The sequence below is a fragment of the Phyllostomus discolor genome, chromosome 13 (assembly GCF_004126475.2).
Source record: "Phyllostomus discolor isolate MPI-MPIP mPhyDis1 chromosome 13, mPhyDis1.pri.v3, whole genome shotgun sequence".
Taxonomy (NCBI): domain Eukaryota; kingdom Metazoa; phylum Chordata; class Mammalia; order Chiroptera; family Phyllostomidae; genus Phyllostomus; species Phyllostomus discolor.
Genome location: NC_040915.2, coordinates 61,223,285 through 61,246,944, shown reverse-complemented (window position 1 = coordinate 61,246,944; position 23,660 = coordinate 61,223,285). Strand labels below are relative to the sequence as shown.

At 55.2% G+C, this 23,660-nt stretch overlaps 1 protein-coding gene across 3 annotated transcripts; it reads right to left on the bottom strand.

Annotated features, from left to right (window-relative positions):
- Positions 1–448: 448 nt before the first annotated feature.
- On the bottom strand, positions 449–23,322 carry TOP3B (DNA topoisomerase III beta). Of its 3 annotated transcripts, none has more exons than XM_036014887.1 (18): positions 23,268–23,292; positions 17,282–17,444; positions 15,926–16,057; positions 14,474–14,580; positions 13,767–13,841; positions 12,179–12,375; positions 11,576–11,732; positions 10,675–10,788; positions 8,866–8,956; positions 7,343–7,497; positions 7,080–7,185; positions 6,199–6,345; positions 5,910–6,083; positions 4,010–4,138; positions 3,377–3,583; positions 2,896–2,996; positions 2,047–2,248; positions 449–1,012 (listed from the first exon to the last, which is right to left on the bottom strand). In XM_036014887.1, exons 2-18 carry the CDS (start codon positions 17,349–17,351, stop codon positions 531–533), a joined length of 2,646 nt encoding a protein of 881 aa, XP_035870780.1. In that variant the 5' UTR covers positions 17,352–17,444; positions 23,268–23,292; the 3' UTR covers positions 449–530. The 3 variants fall into 3 exon arrangements, with proteins under 3 accessions (XP_035870780.1, XP_035870781.1, XP_028383689.1); XM_028527888.1 differs by having other exon boundaries at positions 451–1,012; positions 3,377–3,526; positions 23,268–23,322; XM_036014888.1 differs by lacking the exons at positions 13,767–13,841; positions 14,474–14,580; positions 15,926–16,057; positions 17,282–17,444; positions 23,268–23,292 and adding an exon at positions 12,924–13,006.
- Between the last annotated feature and the right edge of the window lie 338 nt (positions 23,323–23,660).

Here is a 23,660-nt window from a genome sequence, read left to right as displayed (position 1 = left end):
CTGAGACAATCATGGCTTGTTTGACAACAGAAACTGGACCAGGCCCCGGAGACTGTCAGGGTTGCCTGAGGCAGCACACACAGACCTGCTCAGAGCCGCTGAGCCAGGAGTGTGGGGTCTGAGCTCGAGCGGTGGGCTGCATCGAGGGCAGGTCCAGAGAGCACTCCTCCCAGCCCCAACTCCTCCACCGGGCCTCCCTCCTGCGACACCTGCCTGGGGTGATAGGCTCCTACGGGGGGCACCTCCTACTGAGCACGCAGCTAGCATTTCCACAGGGAGGACACCAAGTCCTCCCTGAAGGCACTGCTGGGTGTGGGAAGAGCAGGCCTCCAGGAGGAGTGTGCACAGTGAAGGGAGAGGCAAGGGGTCAGGGACAGGAGAGGCGATGAGGTGATGGGTGGGGAGGACACAGTGACCCTGACACCAGCAAAAGGTCCTCAGCTGCTTGCTCTGGAGACGACACAATGCATTTTAATGATCTGTGGCCCAAAAGACAACCGTCTGGAGCCTGGGTGAGGAATGACGGGTCATCATACGAAGTAGGCAGCCAGGGCTGACATCTTGTCCTTTGGTCGCCTGGCACTGGGCTTCCCGGCAGGCCGCCGGCCCCGGCCCCGCCCTCGGCCTTGCCTCCTCCCTGGCCCACCTCGGTGCATGGGGTGGCAGGAGGCCGCGTGCCTCAGCTCCACCAGCTCCTGGAAGACAGGGTCGCAGAAGACACAGCCCACGTGCTGCGTCTCATCGCCCAGGAGAGGGGACTTGGCCTTGTTGAAGTCCACGTCGAGCAGGGCGGCCTCACAGGAGCCGCAGGTCTCGGAGGACACCCGCACGCGGTGGGCGTTCTCGAAGCAGTGCGCCACCACGTTGCATTTGTTGCAGGCCACCTTCCACTTGGGGCCCGAGGTGGGGTCCAGCACCAGCACACCATTCTCGCACTCCACGCACTGGCCGATGCCCAGCATGCTCAGCGAGTGCTGGCAGGTGGGGTGCGTGCATTCATTGCAGCCCATGCCTGGCAGAAAGAGAGGGCCGCCATGAGGCACGCCTGCCCTGCTTACCCCACGCTGCAGCCCCAACCCCCCACCCCTGGGCCTCCCTCAGTGCTTCGCAGTCCAGCGTCCCCCATCCCAGCAGCAAGTGCTCCTCTCAGCTTTGCTCACACTGGCCTGGGCTCGCTCCCATTCTCTGCTTGTCCGAACCCCCCTCACCCTTTGAGCATGCTGCTCCCTGGGCTCACATGATTTTCCAAAGGCCTTCCTACTGGCCTTGGCCAAGTCCATCTGCCCTTCACTTTCCTTCCACAGCTTGTTACAGGCTGCTCTGTGTGGACCTCATTTGCGTGGGCCACATGGGGCTATCGGCTGCCCTGGAAGCTGCTGGAGGGCAGGAATGGGCCCCGGTGCCTGTCCCACAGGCGAGGCTTGAGTCAGGAGGGATAAACTGAGACCCCTGAGGGCTCCCAGGCCCCCTGGGAACTCGAGTGGATGCCTCACTCTCACTGTGTCTCGTTCCCGTCTGCAGTATGGGGTGATGCCATCCCAGGGCCCGTGCGGGGTGTAAAGGAGACAGCACGGCTGAGGGTGAGCACTCTGGGTCCTGGACCCCTTTAGACTCCAGGCTCCGTCTCTCAGCCCCACCGGGATACACACTCTCCTTTTGCCAGAATATGCGTGAGGATGGAGAGCACTGGTGGGTGCCGGCTGAAGGCCCCCTCCCACCTGCTCGTCCTCTCATTTGCCGCAGCCCAGGAGGGGGCACAGCACGCCCGCTGCCCTGATCCTGAGTGAGCTTACCATCGCCAGCTGTGTAACTATGACAACACAGAGAGCAGCAGAGGGCAGGGCTGACGCCACGGCAGTGCCTGGGGACACCGGGGTCCTCCTATCTCAGCACCCAGAGCGTGGGGAGGCCCAGGGTAGACATACCGACAGAGGCCAGCGTGGCATCAGGCCGGGGCTGGTGCTGACAGGAACCACAGATACCCCGGGGGACAGGGCAGCCCAGCTTGGGAGGGAGAGCGGAAGCCCAGCGGCGAGGTGTTCTCACCTTTCTTCATGTCCCGGAAGGGCGGGTGGTTGTAGCAATAGGGGCATAGCGGGTAGCTTTTGCCCCGAGAGCCCGATGACCACAGAACCAGCTCGAAGTCGTCCAGCGGGCACCGGAGCTCCTTGTAGAGCTTGATGGTGCCGTTCTGGGGGAGGGTGTAGGTCTCGTCGCAGTGGGAGCAGTGCAGGCGACTCGGCTTGGCCTGCAGCAATGCCAGGGGAGGGGCACAGGGTTGCTGGGGCCACAGGGCCTCCTGCCCACCCTCATTCTCCCCGCAACACAGAACACATGAAGTGCAGTGCGTGACAGGTAACACACAGCAAGTCCTGTCACTAATATATGTGTGTATACACACAATACAGAACACATAATGTGTAATGGGTACACACTGCTTGATACACTTATAGAACACAGAACATGTCATGTATAATACATATCACATGACATACAACACACAACATGTAAATCACTCCCAGGCAAGAACCTCTTGGGCAAGGATCTGGGCCCTGAGTCTCAGGACACATGCTCCACACATGAAAAAAGGCTGCTCTGAAATCCCAGCATGTATGTTAATGCCCGTGACAACAAGGAATGTGTTGACAGGAAGCAGTGGACAACATGTGTGTGAGTGGCCTGACAGCTCATGTGTGCTTGGGGTCATGGGGGCGCTGGGTGTTTGTTGGCAAGGCCGTCTTAGGCCTCTTAGCCACACTTGTGTGATGACTGGAACAAAGAATACCTTGTAAGACACAGGGTAAGGTGGAAGCCTACAAAGGGGACAAGACTTGCCCGTGTCCATGCACAAGGGCACCACGGGCCAGAAGGGGCAGCCCTGCACCGACCACCTACCTGGATGTACTTCATGAACCGGTGGCACTTCCCGCAGCGGGACAGGGGCTTGCCTGTGGCTGCCAGAGGTGAAAAGGACACCTCCATCAGCTCATCCATGCCTGAAAAGAAGCAGTGCGGGAGAGTTGCATCTTCCCGGCCGGCAGCAGGCCCCTCCCTAGCAGGTGCAAACAGGTGGGCTGGAGGGGAGGCCACCACAGGACGGAGAGGATCTGTGAGGGAGTACCCCCTGCCCTGAGGGTGGTGGGGTTCCCAAATCCATAATGGGAGGAGCAGAGCTGCAGCCCCGTCTGTCAGATGAGCCAGGTGTCCTGTGTGTGGTATTAATACACTGGCCCTTCAGTCCTGGTATGGGCCAGTGATGACCCATCATCCAGCAGAGGCCTGGAGCCCAGATCTGGGGGCTGCTCTCACCTGGGGACCCTGGGCACCCTGAGTGGTGGCAGCTCTGACCCAGGGGCAGGGAAGAGGCAGACCTCACCTGCAATGGAGTCAACAAAGTAGTGGAACTTCCTCTTGAAGACGTCTAGGGTGTGGCCCAGGACCTGGCGGTAGTCAGCCTTGCCCTGGGCGATCAGGTTCAGCTGCTTCTCCACGGCACTGCGGATGGTGGGGAGCACCAGCTCTGCATCTGCAGGTGAGGGGCGCCACTGTGAGCGTTCCCACCAAGGGGTCCTGGTTGCTCCAGCTGGAGTTGGAAGGCACCAGGCTGGATGGACCCCACAGCCCCAGACCTTTCCTGATCTCCCACCCAGAAGGATCCTGGGTGGAGTCATCAGGGACAATTGCCTCTGGGACTGCATCACAGACGGGCTCGTGGCAGTCCTTGGGCCCTGTGTTCCTCAAGGCCATAAGGGGACAGAGGCGACAAGCCCTGCAGTGCTCATCCAGGCCTAGCCAGTAGCTGGTCTGTGGGGAGGGCCTTGGTTGCCCCTTTGGGATCCTTTGCACCTAGCCATTCATCATTTGCCACTCCGAGGCCCTGCTGGGGCTGGTCCTAGGGTGGCCAACACTTGCAATGGGAGTGGGGGCTCACCACAGGGTCTGCTAGGGGAGGCTCTGCACTAACAAAGGCGGAGCTGCAGCCCAGGGAGCACTGGCCGGCTGAACTCACCGATCTTATAGTAGCCGTGCACCAGGACAATGCCGAGGTTGGTGGGCTTGAGCCGACGCCCACTCTCCACGACCACATAGTTGCGCTGGCAGATGTTGTTGATGTGCACGGGGATGCTGGCGTCCGTCCCTGGAATGCACAGCAAGGCCCTGGAGTCCCTTGGCCTGCCCGACACTCCTCATCAGACTGTGGGCTCCCTTTTACCCCCTCCAGTCATGGGCCCCTGGCTCTTAGCCTCTCCTGTGCTGCTTCTGGCCAGCATTGTGCCGGGCACTGTGCCATGTGCCGTTCTTGAATCGCTGTACAAATCCCAGGATGGTGCTCCCCATGCCGGGCACTAATTCCCACTCTACAGAAGCTCAGAGAGGTTAAGGAACTCTGCCAAGGGCAGAGAGCTCATCTGACCAGCCCCTCACATCTAGTAAGACCTCCTTGGCCTCTCCAACCTCCATCCTGTGGCAATAACCCTGTTCTAGACACAGAGTCCCAGCCCCCATATGTGGAGCTCACATACTCACTGCCAACTGGTCCCCTCCAGAGCCTGCTCTGCTTTGCTCTCTTCCTGGTGCTCTGGCCCCAGGACAGGCTCAAAGTGCTGGGACACAACTCCCTGAAGGACTTCGAGGTCACCTGGTACTGCCAGATGCTACCATTACTGCTCCCCTAGCCAAGGAGCCTCCTGAGCCTCCTGGCTGGTACTTGGAGACTGACTAGCCTGCTGAGGCCCATGTTCACAGGATGAGGTGGGGACAGGACCTGAGCCCTGTGTGGTGTGCTCTGAGAGGCGCTGCGTCTGCTGCTGCCTGCCTGCTAGGACCCCATGTGACTCAGTGGGTTCCCCAGCTCCTCAATGCAGTCTTGCCATGGCTTGAGGGGCAGCTCTTGCCAGGCCCTTTTACAGAGCCCTGGGGGCCCTGGTTGACAGGACCAGCCTTGACCACTGTCTGGTTCAGAAAGTCATAAGAGCCCTCTTCACTTCTGCAAACTCCATTTGGTCAATAGGAAGGGGCAGAGGATGCTGAGGAAGCAGCTCCCGCACCTCCCGGTAGGCTGTGGACTGCCGAGACACAAACCACATAGGCCCCCAGGCTCCTGGGAAGAAGCAGGCTCAGCTCTCCTGCGACGGCCATACTGTCCCCAGTGCCCCGGACTCAGGTAAGCGGCTGTCTGGCGCTCTCCTGTAGGTCTGTTAGTGACAGAGCCAGGCCCAGGTACTGAGGCCTAGATTGTCCCAGGACCCTCCAAAGCCTGTCGACTGGGAGGGGTCTGGTCACCTGGGATAGCACATCTGCAACTGGGCAGTGCCCATCAGCGTGAACACTCCCTGGAGAGGTGGCCTCAAGTGTGTGAAGACACAGGTGATAGCCCCTAGGCCTGGGGACTGGGTGAGACCACCTCGCCTATGAGGTGCGAGCATTAGCAACTATACTCTGAGCTGGCAAACAGCCCTGGGCTGCCAATTCCACTTGGAAACCTGGTTATTGTGCAGGAGCTGCCGGCCCTTGGTGGGCTCTAAGCTTCCCTCACAGGGAAGCTGCGCCTGTGAATTTGGGTTTCCTCATCACTGGATTCCAGGACAGACTCGGGTTGGCTGTGTGGACTGAGGAGGACTCTGGTCTGACCTTTGTGCTCCTCCTATAAATGAATTGTTTGGCATCCTGGGTGTCAGTGTGCATCAGGGCACATCTCCGCCTTCACGGGCAAGCCCTGGTCCCGACACGGACGCTTAGTGAGGTACTGCTCGTTGCCACCCTGCCTGGCTCAGACGGTCACTCCCTGGGTCCCAGTCACCAGGTGCTGGGCCTGGAAGGGTCACCGGGCCGCTCTGGAAGCACTGACTCCTGGGCTCCGAGGTTGGGAGGGGAACCCTCAGGCCCGGGGCCTGGGCGGGCACACGCACCGATGCCATGCTTCTCCATGAGGGTGATGAGCTCGGCCTCCGTCAGGTAGTCGGGTGGGCTCGTCTGCTTCTCCAGCAACTTCACCTCGGCCACAGGGAAGGTGTCGCCCCGCTGGCAAGGGGGCAGGCTCTCCTCCAGGGGCACGCTCTGCCAGGGCATGATCTCCGTGAAGCCTGGGGAGAGAGGGGCCGCCTCAGACCCCAGGCCTCCACCCGCCGGTCCAGTGGGGAGTGTGCCATCCGTCTGTGGAATGGAGGAGAGGAGCAAAGTTGGGCCCCGCAGTTTTACCTGGTGAGATGACGGTCTTCACCGTGCAGGTGAAGTGCTCGGGCCCGATCCTGAAGGAAATGGTGTTCTGGAGGTACTTGCAGTCATAGCTAACCGTGGCAATGAAGTGCCTGGTGATGTACTCATAGAGCCGCCAAGGCTCGCTCCCTGCAGTAAACACAGATGCGGGTCACCAGCCAGGACGCTGGCTCTGAGGACCCGCTGGCTCCTGCTCAGGAAGCAGAGCCACGGGGTACCTCAGAGGAGAAAACACATGGCAAGGACAGGGAGTCTCTTGCGCCCTGGTGGTTCTTCCACAGCCATGGCTCCCATCTCCTGCCCTCTTTCCAGGTGGGACTGCGATTCAGGCACCGGGCCTGACCTGCTGGTGATGCCACCCCCACTTCCTGCCCACCGGGGCTGTGCACAAGCAGCTCCCACCTCCACCCGCATGGCTCTCCCTTCCTCTGCCTGCTCCTGGCATGTGGCCACCAGCACTACCTTGGCCCAATGACTGAGCTCGTCACTCTGTCTCGGTCTCATCCCGTTCTGCCCACAGCCACCTGCCCACTCACCTCACCCTCCCACCTCCTGCCTGGTCTCCTCTGTTCTAGGGTCCCCATGAGCAGCTGCCTGCACCCCGCACTCAGGCACAGCTGCCATCACCCTTCACTCTTGTCCTGTCCCACGGTGAGGGAGCACGACTTTCAGGTGACCTCCTTTGCCACAGCCAGGAGCAGATGGGGGCCAGAGGGAGTCTCCACACTGCCCACAGGGCCTGACACCATGCAGAGGTGCCATGTCACTGTGGCTTCTCGCCCCTCCCTTGCCAGAAGCTTAAAGTGTGTATGTGTTAATGTGAGTGTGTAAGTGTGAGAATGGCAGGGGGGATCACCTGGTACCTAATTCAGCCTCGGTGGCAGACCTCATGGGGGTGATGGGGGGATGGTCACCAGCATCGTGACCTTTCCGGGGGCGGTTGATACCTTCTGCTAATAACCGCTTCACCTGAGAGAGAGAAGACAAAGTCGAGTGTGAGTGTGGGCGTGGTTGCCCTCCCTCCCACAGGGAGCTGCTGCCAGTGCTGGACTCGGCCAGTCCTGAGCTGGGTCCCAAGGCCTCGGTAACAGGTGTGTACGGGGGGCTGGGGCCTGGCTCTGCTCACCGTGTCGGCCCAGTAGGGATGGTTGGCCTGCTGCCGGAGAGGGCCCTTCAGGTCAAAGTTCTCGGGGTAGTGGGTGGTCTCAGTTCGTGGGTAGCTGATGTAGCCTTGGGTGTAGAGCCGCTCAGCAGTCTGCATGGCGTGCTGTGGCCCCATGCCTGTGAGGGACAGGAGGCTCAGTCAACTGGCTCAGAATGCCAGGGTTGGCCAGGTGCCTGCCCGGGGCCTGGGTCCTAAGGCTCCCCCAAAGGCAAACAGGGCCTCCTTCAGGGTGATGGTGAATCTGAGCAGGCAAGGCCCAGAGCAGAGCTGCTGAATGAGTGCCTGTGCCTGATCCAAGGCTGAGGTCTTCAACCTATGAGGCTGGACCAAGGATAGGGATGCTCAGTGTCACCCACACGATGCTGGTAGCTGTACCGACTGAACGTGGCCTTCAGACCGCCTGCCTCTCACCCTCTGGCATGGAACCATAACCATGCCTCAGGGCCTGCTGACATCTGCTATGGCAGCAGAACTAGCACATGCCCTCTGTTTGGAGCCTCCTGGGTATTTCTGCTCTCACAGCATCCCAGGGCCACTGAGAGCTGGCTTGTCTTCCTGCTCCTCCATGACCAGCAGAGGCTGGCACCAGAGGCTGGTCACTCAATGTCATTGTTGCCTCTGAGGATGCCTGGATGAGGCTCCAGACACCGACCATGGTCTCCCAAGGCCACTGAGGGGCTACCAATGCCTGGAGGCCACTACCTGTCCAGCCCAACCCCCTTCTCGCCATTATAGAAACAAGGCTCAGAGAGACTACAGCTCAGCTGTCCCACGCGGGAGAGACGGGTCTTGACCTCTCCCCTGCAGCAGGGAAGCTGCTGTGGGACACTAATGTGGGATGTCCCTCTTCGGTAGTGACAATCATTAGCAGCACTACTGGTAGGATGTGCCACTTCAGCTATTTAACCCTTGCAGTCCAGAGGGATGGCACTAATTATGGTCACCCTCTTTTCTCACGACAAAACTGAGGCTCTGGGACAAGGAAGGATGTGGCTGGGCTGGGATTTGGACCAGAATTTGTATCTGGAGATGAAACTCCACAGTTTAATGCCTCTGAGGGGCATGTGACAGCCTGCCTTGTGGGTGGCCCTGCTGACGGCTGTCCATGTGTTCAGTCCTGGCCGGGGCTCCCCAGACATTTTTAAAATGACATGGCCTGCGTTTTCCCTACAAAAACTCAAGGAAGCTGTTCAGTATTAACCAACAATCTTATGAAATGGAATCCACTCTCCTGTTTTTCACTTGTTTCCACTCTGGCATTCAAGAGAAATTAAATCTGCATGAGGCTCAGATTCCCTCTAAGCCTCAGGTGACACCGCATGGAGAGGGGGTGCTGGCACAGGTGAGCACCCAGGGAGAGTGCTAGCAGAGGTAAGAAGGCCAGCACTGCCCTGCACCCCCAGGGACTACACTGGGGTTGAACGGGGGTGCCGTGTGACTGCCCCGAGAAGTCTGTTGCGGGGTTTAGAGAAATGCTCTCATACCCAGGGAAGAGCTGGCCACACGCAGCATCTCCACAGTGTTCAGGGCCAGGGGCCTCTGCTTGGCCTTCTCCTTCTTGCTTGTGGCTTCGACCTGGAAGACAGAACAGATTCGGTGATTTGGGGGTTGGGGGGAGGGGAGAGACAGCAAAATAGAGAGAATTAGGATGGATGGGCAAAGGGTCTGCTTCCATTGACTTGGTCTCCATGCTTCTCAAAGTTACTTCACAGTTCTCTGAAGATTTGAATGAATATTCAGTCCCAGAAGGAAAAAAGATGATAATTTTCTAAAGAATTTTCGAGAGAGAGCGAAAAACTGTAGAATGGGGAAGAGGCAAGAGAAAGGATTGCAGCCCTGGCCTGGTTGCTTGGTTGGTTACAGCATGGTCCTGATTCGTCAAGGTTGTAGGTTCGATCCCTGATCAGGGCACATATAAGAATCAATGAATGCAGGAATAAGTGGAACAACAAAGCCATGTTTCTCTCTCTCTCTCTCAAATCAGTATTAAAAAATCACAGAGAGAGAAAATGGGTTGCAAATTCAAAACGAGACACGAGCCCGTGTCAGCAAGGCCCTGGGGCTGGCAGCGGGCCAGGCAGGCACTGGGTGCAGACTGTCCCAGCAGGTGGCTGCCCCCGGGGAGCCTGAGCACCCCACCAGGCCCTGCTGCTATTGCTACATCTGCTGACTTATTGAGAGAAGCTGGCAATCGAGATTTCAATGTGAAATCTCGCCATTTTTAAATGTTGGTAACTATTTTGAAACTTTTATGAATACCATGCGGTTTAAATAAAATACTGGTGAGCTACCTCTTTCAACCTCTAAATTAGACAGTTGTCAGAAGAGACAGTTGTTTCGCCTGTGGCAAAAACTCCAACAACTCAACTCTCACAGTTCGTCCCTGCCAATTCCACGTGGACCTGGCTGGGGCAGGGCCTTCCGATGCCAGACAGATGAATGTGGGCTGAGCACTGAGGCCAAGTTGTGCACATGCAGACGAGAAGGCTGGACCACCAGGGTGAGAGCTAGAGACAGTAAGCAATGGCATCTCTGTAGGAACGTGATCAGGATAACAACATGGAAGTGGCTTCAGAAAGTTCTGGAAGCCCAAGTCAACTGGATAGGTGGGTAAGAAGGCACCCAAGGAAGGCTCAAGAAGGACAAGAGAAGGCACCTCAGTGGCTTCAGTAGCTGTCACTGCTGCATGGCACTTGCTGCAATGGCCGTGGGCCTGGCGCCCAACCCCCAACCCTCCAATCCTCCCAGAGCCAGCTCCTTGCCAGGTGGTGTCACCTTGTTCCTAACAGCCAGGCAACATGTCCTTCCAATCCATAAAACCCTGAGTAAAAAACGCAGTACCACAAAGCCATGAAAGCTGCCTGGAGTTGGAATCCCAGACCCATCTGTGTCAGCTGTGTGACCCTGGGTGGGTTCGTGGCTGTGCACATAGCCCCCTCTACAGTTGTTAGCTTTGGATGTCACAGAAAAGGGGCATTTGTGTGAAATGAAGTCCTGTCAAAAGGGGATGATGCCCACAGGGTCACATGGGAAGGGAAGCATGGAAGGGGCCTGGCAGGTCACAGCAGCGGGACGGTGCACGATGCAGAGAAGATACGCAGCATGCTATGGTTACTGAGGCAGGCAGAACTATTTCAGTAGGAGTGTGTATGTGTGTAACTGCTCTTTCCAAAAGATGTCTGTGTTCCAGAAAGGGGAGAAAGACGTGACCCTAGGTCACAAGCTGTTCCTCCAGCCAGAGGCATCCCTCTCCTACCACCCCCCCCCCCCCCCGGCAGGGGAGACAGGCCCACCTGGGCTTCCTTCTCCAGCTTGGTCATGTTTAAAAACATCTGCGCGATCTCCCGATCAAACACCCGCACTCGGTCCCAGTCCAAAAGGAGGGATCTGTCTTTATCAGCGTTAACCTGCAGGAAGGATGAAAGGAGAATGGAGGCGAGAAAGAATCCAGGTCAATCTGTTGCCAGAGGATTGGGGCAGATGAAGCTGGTCCTCGTCTGGGAGCAAAATGGCCCGGGCTCTAGAGTCTCAGAGCTGTGCCTTCGCAGCCCCTCCCCAAGCAAAGGCTGCTCTGACAGCTGGTCTCCCCCTGAAATTAGGCAGATGGTCTCGTGAGGGGAGCCCAAGCTGAGGCTGATGTGTCCTTAAGGAATATCAGCACCTCCATCTCTCACACCCTCCCTGTCCACGTCCTGACGCCTGACCAACACTGGGTGTGGCCTCACCCTGGGGTCCCCAGCCCCACGTCACCCGGAGCAGCTCTGTACTATGTTCCAAATTTTACGAGAAGCTTCCATGGAGGCTTTTATTTGGAGAAGGGGTTCCAAAACCTTAAAAATTTTGAAAGGCAGTCCTTGGACCTGACTGTGGCAGCCGATGGCCCCAAGGCTGACCTCACCCCACACCACCAAAGCTGAGTTCCTTCCCGTTCATCCAAATTCAACATATCTCACTGACCTTAGCCTGCCTCTCCAGGAAAGCTAGGGTCCCTTCCCTAGACCCCCTGCAGACCCTTCTCTGGCCTCCCTCTTGCACTTCTGTCTACAGTTGTGCCCTTGGCCTCTGGGGCCAAGAGGTCAATGATGATGATGATGATGATGATGATGATGATGATGATGGTGGTGGTGGTGGGAACTCTCAGAACCCACACCCAAACCTGGGAAGACCCAGTGGGAACACAGAAGGGAAGAGAACCTTGGCCTGCAGCACCCAGTAGGTCTCTGGTTTGAAGGACTGGATTCTGTCATGTCTCTCCACGCAGAACCCCAGGGTAGGGGTTTGACATGGCCCGAAGGAGATGAGGGAGCTGTCTAAATCGCCATACTTCCCCTGAAAGTACTTAGTCTGAAACCTACAAGGAGGGGTGGGGGTGGGGGAGAGAAAGATACTTCAGTCATGTGTTTGCTCAAGACACCACTATTAACCACTGGTGGGAGTGCGGGATGGCCTAGCGGGTGGGCACGGCAAGGAGGCCAAGGTCGGAAGACAGGGCAAGAGGACACGCTCAGCACGGGGTCTAGGGTGTGTGTGTGTGTCACACAACAGTGAAAGCAGGAGAGGAGCAGACATTCTGACCATCCTGGGCCAGGAGCCCCTCTGCCACATTCCACCCCTCTGCCCTCTCCTCGGGATGCATGCAGTGTGGACAGATGCACTGCTTTTTAAGCACTGGTCTGTAGACACAGTTTTCCTCAGGGTTTTTAAAATGTTGAAAACTGCAGGATGCTGATCAGGCTGGGGACTAAGGATGGGGACCAGCAAGGGCGGGGACTCTGGCCAAAGGGAGGGCGCCAGCACCTGGTGAAGGCACAGCCGATGCGCAGGTCCAGCTCCTGCCGGGCATCCACGGACAGCGCCTCGTTGTGGTCAGGCTCGCCCAGGCGGGCCATGGCATTGCAGATGTCCGTGTCTGTGATGGAGCTGAATCTGGCCCGGAACACTGTCTTGTCACCCCCGTGGGCGGGATTCATGACGGGCAGCACGGCATCCAGGACCTGAGGGAGGTGGCTGGCTGTGACCCCTCCGACCCCCAAGGTCTCTAGCTCCTGTTCTACACCCCACCTGTGGGCCCAACTCCCCTCCAGGATGTGTGTGTGATCCCCTCTACTATCGCCAGACCCTCCTCTGCCTCTCGCCCCCTTCCAGAAGCCTCAGGCTCTCCACATACTCCTGCCATATGGCTTCCTTCCTTCTGTCTACAAATTTACTCAAACACCCCCTTCTTATACCACCCTGCAAGCTGCCACCCTCTCCTACTTCCATCCTCACCAAACCAAGAAATGCTGTTGCCAGGGACACAAGGGAACTCAGAGTCACCAAATCCACCCCATTTGACCCAATTCCCTTTCTTCTAGAGGAGGGAGTGCAGGGAAGGGTGGGTCAACTTTTAAGAGACTGGAGAAAAGACAGGGAAAAGGAGACGAGGAGAAGGCAACGGGCAGGAGGGGGAAGGCCCTATGACCCCCACTGTGCAGGGCTCAGGTAGCTGGAGGGGTGGGGGCGGTGGATAAAGCACAGCAGGGGTCCTGGAGTCAAGACTCACTAAGAAGGCCGTGCAGTGGGAGGGGAGTCATGCTGGAGCCTGGCCATGCAGCTTCTTTACAGGGAAGAAGTGGCTTCGCTTCTGAAGGGAGAAAGCCCCATGAGCTGCCACCCTTCTTTACCCTCAGCTGCAGAGACCCCCTGCAGAGGGGCGGCCCTGCAGGGGAGGGGATGGGAGAGCAGTATCTGGGAAGGGATGGAGTGTAGTCAGTTTGCTGAGGGTGCTGTGCTGGAATGCCGGTGCCCCGAGCTCCCCTGTTGTGCTGGAAGCATTTCCTGGGCCCCGAGGCATGCCGGTCCTCAGGGGTGAGGAGTTGGGGTGCAGAGGCAGGAGGGTGACCTGTATAGTCAGTCTGAGGGACGCCAGGTGCCACTGGTAGTCACAACCAGTGCGAGGGCACCAAGGCCAAGGCAGGTATGGGAGGGCATCCTGGGTGGGGAGAGGACACATGAGGCGGGTGCTAAGAAGAATGAGGCAAGTGACAGGAGTGAGGAAGGTTCCCGGGTGTCAACCGGCATGATCCAAGGTCCCCGGAAGGTGCCGAGTGACCCGAAATGCTGAAAATCACCTCTCTCCTTGACAAAGCCCCATTCCGAAACTCAAATCCATCTAGCAGTTTCTGCCCTTTTACTGTTACCCATACAATGTGCCCCCAGAAGGTAATACTCCATTGCCCTTAGTAGAGTCTACGCATATTAAAGTGTCCAGAGAATTTCTAAAATAAAGGAGAATCAAAGGCATTTTTAATCCGATGCAGTTGATTCCCTGCCCTGGGCTCAGGAGTGGTGTGGGGCAGGTGGCAGGAAAGGCCAGAAGTGAGGACCACAGTGGGTCCACACCCACCTCGAAGCAGATGTTCTCCCCTTCCTTGTCGCAGTCCAGCCACAGCACGATGTAGTCGCAGCCTTTGCCCTCCACCTGCCACAGAGCACAGGGTGAGTGCACCTGCCACAGCCCGGTGCCCTGAAGTCCCCGCCCACAGCACTCCCTCAGAGCAGCCAGCTCCGCACACCCCCTGCTACTTAGAAAGCCTGGTGCCCAGGGTAGGGGCCCAGGCTAAGCAGAGGAACTATTTAGTTAGACTGGCTTAGCCCCTCAGAAAAGAATTTAGTTCAGAACTACTGTGGACAAAAAAATGTTAAAAATGCAGTAAGATCTTAACCCCAAATATTGCACAGAAAAAGGACTGAAATAAAATAACCCTACATGTTAATAATAGTAGTTGTCTTGGGTACTGTGATTATAAATAATCTTCCTTCTTTATACTTATTTACATACCCTAATTTTCCATAATGTACATGCATTTGTTTTAAAATAGAAAGAACCACCACCACCACCAAACTACTTTAAAAGAATTCTGGGGGCTGACAGTGTAGTGGGGGAGTGGGGAGGGAGGAGCAGGCCTGAAAGGGGCCTCGTGGGCCAGCTGGGGGCACTCATGGAGAGGGCTGAGAGGTCCGCCCAAGGGCTGGGCTGGAGGGAGCCAGGGGAAGGGACTCCCCGCCTGCTTCTGCCCCCTTGCCTGTTTCTGCCCCACGTGCTCCACGCACCTGCAGGAACTTCACCATGTTCAGCTTGGGGTTAGCTTCCTTCTTCTCTGTGGGGGCTTGACTGAACAGCTCTGCGGGGTCCACTTTGTCCCATTTGTTGTACTTGCCTGCAAACCCCAGGCACAATGACATGTGAATGGCACTTTAGAGCTTGGCCTCTATGGCCATCATAATGTGGTCCTGTTCTACAAGTAGGGGGAGAGAAGCCTGGAGAACGGCTTGCCCAGGGCAACCTCCACAATCAGAGACAGAGCCTCCCTTCAGCAGCCTTCCTGCTCCTGCCTGCGAGCTGACACCACACCTCGGCCACCATGGGAGCCACCACGGGGCAGGGCTGCTGCTCTAGCCTCGCTTCCAGGACGATTGCAGTGGCTAGAAGTACCATTCTGGGCTGGCTCACTTTGCCAGAGCACTGAGCCACCCAACACACGCCTTCGTCTTCTCTCCCAGTCTGGATTCTGTAAGCTTCTCCTCTGACCCAGCACCTGACGGGGCACATGATGGGCACTCAGATGACACCCATGGATGATCAATCTTTTTGAGCCTCATGTTGGAAACACCCACCTACTTCACTACTTAGGACTTGGTGCTCACACGCTCAGAACTCTGCCTTTTTTTTAGGCCCGATTTCCTGCAGCCTGAAAGACTTGGGTCAGATAGAGCAAAGTTCAAATCCCAGCTCCCCATATGCAGGCTAAAACTCAGGGTCCAAATGCTCAGCCACACAAGTGACTCGATGTCACTGTTGCTGCTGAGCAGCAGGAAGTCCTGGGGCTTTGCTGTGTGCCTGGACCTACACTGAGCATTTCACTATCACTGTCACACTGAGCATTCCACCATCACTGTCACACAGACAGTCCTGGGAAGTGAATGGCACTGTCGTAAGACCCATTCCATGCACGAGGAGCGGAAAGGCATGGAGGCCCAGGCACGGGCCCAGCCCCAGCCTGTGAGCCAGCAGAGTGTGGTTTGGAGCCCAGGCCGGATTCTTGTTGTCTATGCTGCCCTGTACGCCACCCCAGTGCGTCACTAATGCTGGCCATTCTAAGATGATGGATGACAGTAACAAAATGAAGAGGATGATGACAGCCACCAAGTGACTGCTAGACAACAGTGACACTCAGCAGAAGCGGCAGCCTTCCCCCAAGCACCTGTTCAGACAAGCTCCCACCCCCAGGTGGCCACCCTCTCCAGTCTGCACAGCAAAGTACACGGGGCATGAAGTGACTAAGGATGCCGCTGGGAGGGGGGCCCATGGGTGGTGACCTCCAAAGCCTGAGGTCTGGATGCCTCATCCAGAGACCCTGGGTGACTTCTCCAAACTGCTGGCGTCAGGACTCATGGGTTTGGACACTTCTGCCTACAGCCCTCCCCTGCTTCCAACTGGACCCTGGGAAGCACCGTGTAGGGCTTCCCTCCATGGGATGGGTGGGCAGGGGGTGGGGGACTCACCCAGGAAATCCAGGGTCATCACATGACCGCAGACAGACGTCATCTTGAAGCGGACCTGCTGGCCGGCGAAGGTCCCTGTGTACTCGTGCACCGAGCACGTCCCATTCAGCCCTTTGTGTGAGGACATGTTCCCTGCAGGGGGAAGCACAGTGGTGGCTGCCCCCGCGGGCTGCAGCTGTCTCAGAGGCACTGGGCCCCAACGCTGCCTCTGAGGGGGCCAGCATGCCCCCTCCCCAGAGCAATCAGTGGTAACATCCCTCAGGTCACTGCGGGGAACTAGGTGCTGAGAGGTCTCATGGTTCACAGGGAAAACACATCAGTAACCAACCAGCACAGTGTGCTCACCACAGAGCCCCACGTTGGCGGGGGGGCCCAGGGCGCCCCTCTGTACTCTCAAGAGCAGACGCTCTTGGGCTCTTTCTCTGCATTTCTGTGTTCACTCTTGAATTTGGTTTCTGTCTACCTTCTCTCAAACTTTACTCAGGGGTCCCCAGGAACGCCCTAATTACTGAATCCAACAGTGTCATCTCACACGCCGCATGGATGGCCCCTCAGCCAAACGTTCTCAGCTCCTGGGACCAAGCACTACTTCTGGGGTCTCCCCTCTCCTTCAGACCATGACTTCTTAGCCCACTCGCCTCAGGGTCTCTTCCTCCTTCACCCTTGGGACCATGGGGAGGTCAGAGTGAACATTTGCCATTTCTGGGTCCCCAGCATCCAAATACCCTTCCTATTTGGAGGGAATTCAGAGAAAGGACGGAAGGGGCACCAAGCACCACAGTGGCCAGAGTGTGGGCAGATGTTCCATTTCCCAGGGCTCTGGTGTCTTAGGAAGGCCATGGCCAAGGTTTAGCTTAGCAGCTGGTCTTGAGTGACATGAGGCTTGTGGGCAGAAGCTGTAGCAGTCAGGATCTAGGGTACGTTCTTGTGCTTGGGGCGATGATGCCTGTGGCACAGCCCCGCCAGACTTGGGCCAGGGTGTGGTCCCAGCTGCATCTCCCTCCCTCCAGTAAACGTCCTTTCTGTGTAAGTAACCAGGGCTGGCTGTTGCTGTTTTCGACCACCAACCCCGACCGGCACAGCGCTCTTCCGGGGGCCTGTCTGCAACCTGCTGCTACGCTGTGAGTGGTGCCTGTGCCTCCTGGGAGCCCTGCCCTGGTCCATGCTGGCTGCGGCAGCAAACGCATTCCACAGTGACCAACACCAAGGAGCTCCATGAATGCCTGCTCTCCTGAACCGCGTCTACTCCTGCGGGCCAGGGCCACACTTGGGAAAAAGAAAGAAGTCATGCATAAAACAGGAATGACCATGGCTGCAGATCAAAGCCAGAGAGACGCCAGGGTCGGCCTTCCCTACCTCGAGAGAGGATTTTGGCGATGGACTGGGCCAGGGATGGCTTTTCTGCAACCATGAGCACGGTCTTCATCTTCTCTTACACCTGGAGCTGGTTCAGGGCAAAGGCAAGGAAGGAGTCCCGGAATGGCGTTTCAGCAGCCCACACCACCATCAACACTGACTCCTAAAGAGAAGACAAACACACAAAAAATAGCAATGTTTCCAATGGAACCGGTACCACTCGCTAACAAGGAAACTCACTTAAAAAGACAAAAAAGAAAAGCCCAGGCAAGAAAAAAAACATTAAGGAAACCTGAACACATCAGACAGACAACTGCCCAGGACAACTGATATGGCTCAGAGATGACACTGGGAATTTCACTTCATCTGGGAGAAGCTGAGGTGACCCTATGACCTCAGGTCAATTTTCTCCCCAATCCAGGCCAGGAAGATGTTGGGCCCTTTGGGTCTGGGTCAGAGCCAGGGCAGGGTGGATGCTTGGCCCTCCTCCCATGCTACGGGTCCTCGTCCTCCTCGGGGCTGAGAGTGGCACCTCCTCCTTGGCTGAGCCATGGGACACTTTCAAAAGGCAGACATCCAGGCCGGGCTCCCCAGGGCCTTCTGACCCACGGCCAGGCCTGAGACCCACCGGCCAGAGGCTCCAGTCCCAGCAGGGCTCACCAGTCCTTCACAGCAGGTTCCAATCTACCTTCCCACCCGCCCCACAGCCCTCTTGCCTGGCAGGCCATGCTCTGGCCAATTAAACTGAACACCATTATCTAAAGAAAAAACACTTTTAGGTTTCTGTCCCTTTTGCTTGGAATGTTTCTCCAAGCCTGGAGAATGCTGATCAACCGTCCAAAGACCCAGTTCAAGCAGTAACTCTTCCTTAAAGAGCTCTCCCCACTCCCACTGGCTGGATGAATCCTTTCCTCCTGACCCCCCTCCTTAAAGCCCGCTGCACACCACGCCACAGCTAGTTACTGCCTCATCTCTCCCTGCTAGCACATGAGTGGCCTGCTGTCTGACTAAACAGCTGGTGTGGGGCCTGATACATTTAATGCCTGGTGGCCGAATAAAAGAAACATAAGAGCCTGCCTTTTTAAACATTATAAATATGGCATTGACATTGATAAATAATGTATTTTTTAAAAAAAGGTTTTCATTGACACAACTGGGCAACCTTCTGGAAAGAAAAATAAAGTTAGACTCTTGCTTTATAATTTTCACCAAATCAAATTCTAGATCTAGCAAAGACTTAAGTAAGAAAAAAAAATGAAACCAAAAAATACTAGAAGAAAACATGAACTTTGGTATTTAAAAAAGAACTCCTAAGTACTTCAAAGCTCAGGAGCACACCTCTTCATGTTTACAAGCATTTGGTTTCCTTCTCTGCAATCTGTTGATTCATATTTTTTTTAACGATTTTTGTCAACTAGATTGCTGTTTTATTTTTAGGACTTGTTCATGTAAAGAGGAATTAGCCCTTTGTCATATAATGTCCAACAAGGCTCATTGAAGCAAATCGGAGCCGGCATGAGCTTCTGCTTATCTCGCCAGCAGAGACCGCAGGTCTGACCACACACATGGGCAAGGGTGCGGGGATGGGCAAACTCAAATGTAGACAGTGGAAGTTTGGTCAGAGCAACCTCTACGATAGCTCTCACACTGTGAGTGCGCATCCCCAGCAACTGCCCTTCTAGAAATAAAATCAGTGATCCCACAGGTATTTACGGAGCACCTACTCCATGCTCAGCCTAATCCTGGGTGCAGGGAACAAGCACCATGCCCATCCTTTGTGCAGGATCTCTGTGTGCCACGTGGGACAAAGCAGTGCAGGGTGAGGGAGGCACAGGGCAGGAGCGAGACCTTTGGTGTCTGGGGGGAAGAGTAGAAGGACCAGGGCAGGCTTGAGGGAGAGCAAGGAGGCCTGGGGTGCTGAGAGGGAGCAGGTGTGTAGAATGCAGGCATCAGCCATGGACTGGGGCTCCACTCTCAGGGAGCTGGGAGGCAGCACAGGAGGAGATGGTCTGACTTCAAGTTTTAAAGGGATTCTTCTGGCAGCCCCACCAGAAGGGAGTGACTGGGTTTTGAGTGGCAGTAGCAGAGGTAGCGAGGTTAATTTGGAGTCTGGGCAAATTCTGAAGGCAGAATCAACAGGCCTGAGATGGGGGAAAGCAAGGCGAGTCAAGAATATCCAAACTTTTGGCGAGCAACAGGCAATGACAGGACTGTCCACGTGAACACTGAGCCCCCCAGGGGCAAGACACGGAGGCAGCTGAGTTGGAAACCACTGCTGGGGAATTCTCTGCAGCATTATCATTCATGATCGAAGATTAAACACAGTCTAGTGGAGGCCAACAGGGAATTGTTAAACAAAACTATAGCGTGGAGCAGAGCAACATGGGGCGGCCACAAAGGATGCATCTGCTCAGTAAATACTAATATGGGTCAGGTCACCGTGAAAGTGACAGGAAGAAAACTGGGTGCATGACAGTGAGCACGGAGTGCTGCCATCTGGGAGGTGCACACTAGTTGAAGAAAACAGATGGTCAAAGCATTCGCCTGCGGGGGGGGGATTGGGGCCTGAAGGTTGGGGCTGGCGGTGGGCAGGCTCCTGCTCACCACACTGCCTCTTCCATCTTCTACATTGAGTGCTGTGGACACGTGTGACTGGTCAAAAGAACTAAGACAAGGGATTTGAAACTAAAGACAAAATAAAACCAGGCAGAGAAAGAAGGGCTAGAAAGGGCAGCCTTCAGAAAGGATGCCAAGGAAAACACCTGCATGACCTATGGGTAGCAGCTCATGATCAGCCCTGGGCTGCCAACCCAGCCCCTTGCTGCAAGACACTGGACAACCTCAGTGAAATCAGTATTCTTCGTAAGAAAGCTGCCCCAAATAAACCAACTTGCTTTTTTCCTCAAAATAAATACTTGGGCGTCTCACCTTAAATACACCACCATCTCAGAGACAAAAAAGTTGAAAACTGCGGGAAGGACAGCATGCACAGTCTGCAGAGCTCTGAGGACCACTCAGGCTGCATCGCCCACTGCCAGCTGCGCAGCCCCCATCCCATCCCCCCAAACACCACCCTCCCTCCCTGTGTGTCAGGGCTGCTCCTGCTGTCGGGCCTCCACCTGGGTCACTTTCCCCAGACATCTAATAGCTCTGACTACCCCCTAAAAAAACCACACCTGCCGGTGTCCTCGGGTGCGGGCACCGTCACTGTGCTGCCCCACAGGGGGAACTGAAGGGTCAGGGAGACCAGAACTTGGATACGAATCCAGGCCTGTTTGTTCTAGAACCCACACACGAAGCCTTCACCCTGTACTGTCTCTGTGGGCAACCCACACTGAGGGCGGCCCTGCTTTACCTCCCTCTAGCACTACACCCGATAGTCCCCATCTACTCATTTGGTTTTTGTCTTACACTTCCTAGAGTTTAAGTAAGCTCCAGGAGAACAGGGCTTTTGTTTGGCTCATTCTAATGGTCGGCAGTAAATGGCGAGCAAAATACTGACTGAATGAATGACCGAATATGTGAGTAATGAGTAATTCTACCTGCAAAGTGAATAGTAAAAATACTCTTTTAGATGCCTAAAATGTAAAGAGTGACTTTAAATCTGTAAGAGAATGGCAAACACTTCTTCTTCTTAATGTTCTTTTTTTCCCCACAGGGTAAAGTTGCTAGAAAGCTTACGTCTCCACTATTCCCCCCCTACCTAAGGATCCTAAACACCTTTTCGGGAAATCACTACGGTTCTTCTCTAAAGATCCCTCCAGGGAGAAGCATTTTGCTCTAGCATCTTCAAAGGGATGAGCTCATTTATCCAGAGCCAGGGGCGCAACTGCAGTCATAGAAAGGCACACCAGCATCAGCCCTGACTCCAGATCACCTGCTCACCTGTCAGGCTGTGCAGCTGCTAATGCACATGTGACACGTGCCGATCACAGCAGCTCTGGCTCTGAAGAAACACATGTTCTAGTTCAACAGTTTACGCCTCCATACTGCCTAAGTACTTTGTAGTGCTCTGAGTATCACTGTTTTGTCAGTAGAAAATACCACTTCTTTTAAGGACACAGAATCATGAAATCCTGAGAAGAGGGCCTTGGTGAGGATCTGGTACACTCATTTCAAGGAACAAAAACAAACTAAGGTTCAGAAAGGATTATCCAAAGGTAACCCAGGAAGTTGATTAACTTGGAGTACAACTCATGCTTCCTTACTTTCAGCTGAATACTTTTTAAAAAGATTTTATTTGTTTATTTTTAGGGAGGGGGGAGGGAGAGAGGGAGAGAAACATCGATGTATAAGAGATACATCAATCAGTTTCTTCTCACCCGCTTGCGACTGGGGACCTGGCTCACAACCCAGGCTTGTGTCCTGACTGGGAATCAAACCAGCAACCTTTTGGTTCACAGACTGGTGCTCGAGCCACTGAGCCACACCAGCCAGGGCTGGCTACATTTTTTTAAAAAACTGCATCAGTTTCCTTCCATCTCTTAAAAGATTTCCGCAGTCATAACTGTGATTAACTTTCTGTGATTAATCTCAGGGCTTCCCTGCTTTTCCATTAAGGCACATCTTCGATCTTAAAATGGAAGCCAGTAAAAAGGAAAGCTGAAAGCAATGTCCTGTAAATTTCACTTACGTACCATCCTAATGCCCTACCGGCAAAAAAACATTATTATTCACTTAAGTTTTGCTTTAAAAAAAGTTTAAATATCTATATAAAAAGGAAAATTGTATAGCCTCAGAACTAAAAGGCTGGAATCAATGTCCAGAAGTAGGTTCTTTCCGATAACCTATGTGGTATATCGAGTCCTGTTCTGTTGCCTGCCAAAGCTCTGCACCTGGAGTTGGTCCTCCTAACGAAAAGGGAGATTAGCGAGTGATACGGGGTGCTGACAGCAAACACTCCAAACTGGGACTGTAATTAAAAGGCTCGAAAGTTCGAGGGAGTAGCAGCTTAGCCTGTTATTACTCCGTCAACTTTCACCAGCAGCACCACAAGGGTATGTGACCTCCGGGAGGGAGTGTTTGCAGGGACAGTCTTTTCATGTCAGTGTCTTACAAACCAGCAGGTTTAGCCGGGCAGTGAAGGCCTGGCAGTGGTCTGCCAGCATTTAGAGCCCCAGGATTTCCCACCTTAGGAACTTTGCCAAGTACCTATAGAGTCAGGAAAAGAGGGCAAGAAACAACCATTTCTTAAGCTCCTCCTTTGTACTAGGTCATTATTGCTATAAACACTTTATTTAATCTTGCCAACAACCTCACAAGGCCAGCGTTGTCATTTTTTTGAGCTATGAGTAAAATGAGGTTCAGGCCAGCGTCAGATGACCTTTGCAAAGGTTCTAGGCACCCAGGGCTCACCGGCCATCAAGTCCACGTTGGTCTGACTTCCCACGTCCTGTTCTGGAAGGCTGAGTGATAAAAAGGTAAGACAAGGTCTCTGTGAGAAACAACTGCCCCTGGAGTCTAGTCAATTTGTTCAAGTTGAAGTACTCTCCTCCATCTGCATCAACAACTCGGAGAACGCCTGGACGCTCTCAAGACTGAGTGGGGGCTCCGGTGGTCGCGAGCGGCACCTGCCTTGAAGTGGAGCCCCGCCGGCCCGGGCCCCACGCTGGCCCGACCGCAGCACGGCCACCCTGAGCCTCTGTTTCCTTACCTGTGACAACACTCTAACAACACACCCATCTTAAAGAACTGCAGGAGGGTTTGATGAAGAAGAGTATTAAATGCAGCTCCTGCTATTCCCAGACACCTGGTTAAACGCTGGCCCATCTCCACCTCCCCGAACTCCCACAACATGCCCCGGAGTGGAGGATCCATCCCCTCTAGGGACTAGGCGGAGAGAATTCAAAGAGCCCGGCCCTGGACCCGATCCCTAGCAGCGGGGCTGGGCCTCTCGGCGCCAGCATTCGAGAAACACGCCCAAGGAAGGCCCGCACTTCCCACACGTCTGAGCCGCGCGGCACGAGACCCGCCGTCTTCCTCTCACCCTCAGACCCGCAGCAGCTCACGCTTCAGCTCACGTTCCCGGGGAGGCCACTAGCAACCCCTACTTCCGGGTCCGGCAACTGCTGGCGTCCCCGCGTCTGCCCTCCGGCATCCGCACGTCTCCCTCCACCGGTTCCGAGCTTTGCGCGTTCCGGCAGCGCGGTTTCTGGGCAGGCGGTCTTCAACATTCTTCCCCGTCGCGGGGAGGCAATAATGACAATGATCATTCAATGATTATGAAAGTACTGTATGATAAGCATGAAAACAAATATGTTGATAGTAATTAAAACTACAGATGTGTGTAGAGCAGGCTTCTTTCAGTACTATAAGCATTTGTGGAATGAATGAGTGGTTTAAATATTTGGAAGATGAATTGGAAAATAAAAGTATTTTT

Bases quoted from the DNA above. Each gene is read 5' to 3' on its own strand.
- TOP3B (XM_036014887.1), bottom strand. From the start codon at position 17,351: ATGAAGACCGTGCTCATGGTTGCAGAAAAGCCATCCCTGGCCCAGTCC. The intron at 16,058-17,281 runs GTAGGGAAGGCC...TTCCCCCTGCAG, and splicing joins CGCCAAAATCCTCTCTCGAG to GGAACATGTCCTCACACAAA. The intron at 3,584-4,009 runs GTGAGTTCAGCC...TTCCAACTCCAG, and splicing joins GCACGGCTACTATAAGATCG to CTGGAGCAACCAGGACCCCT.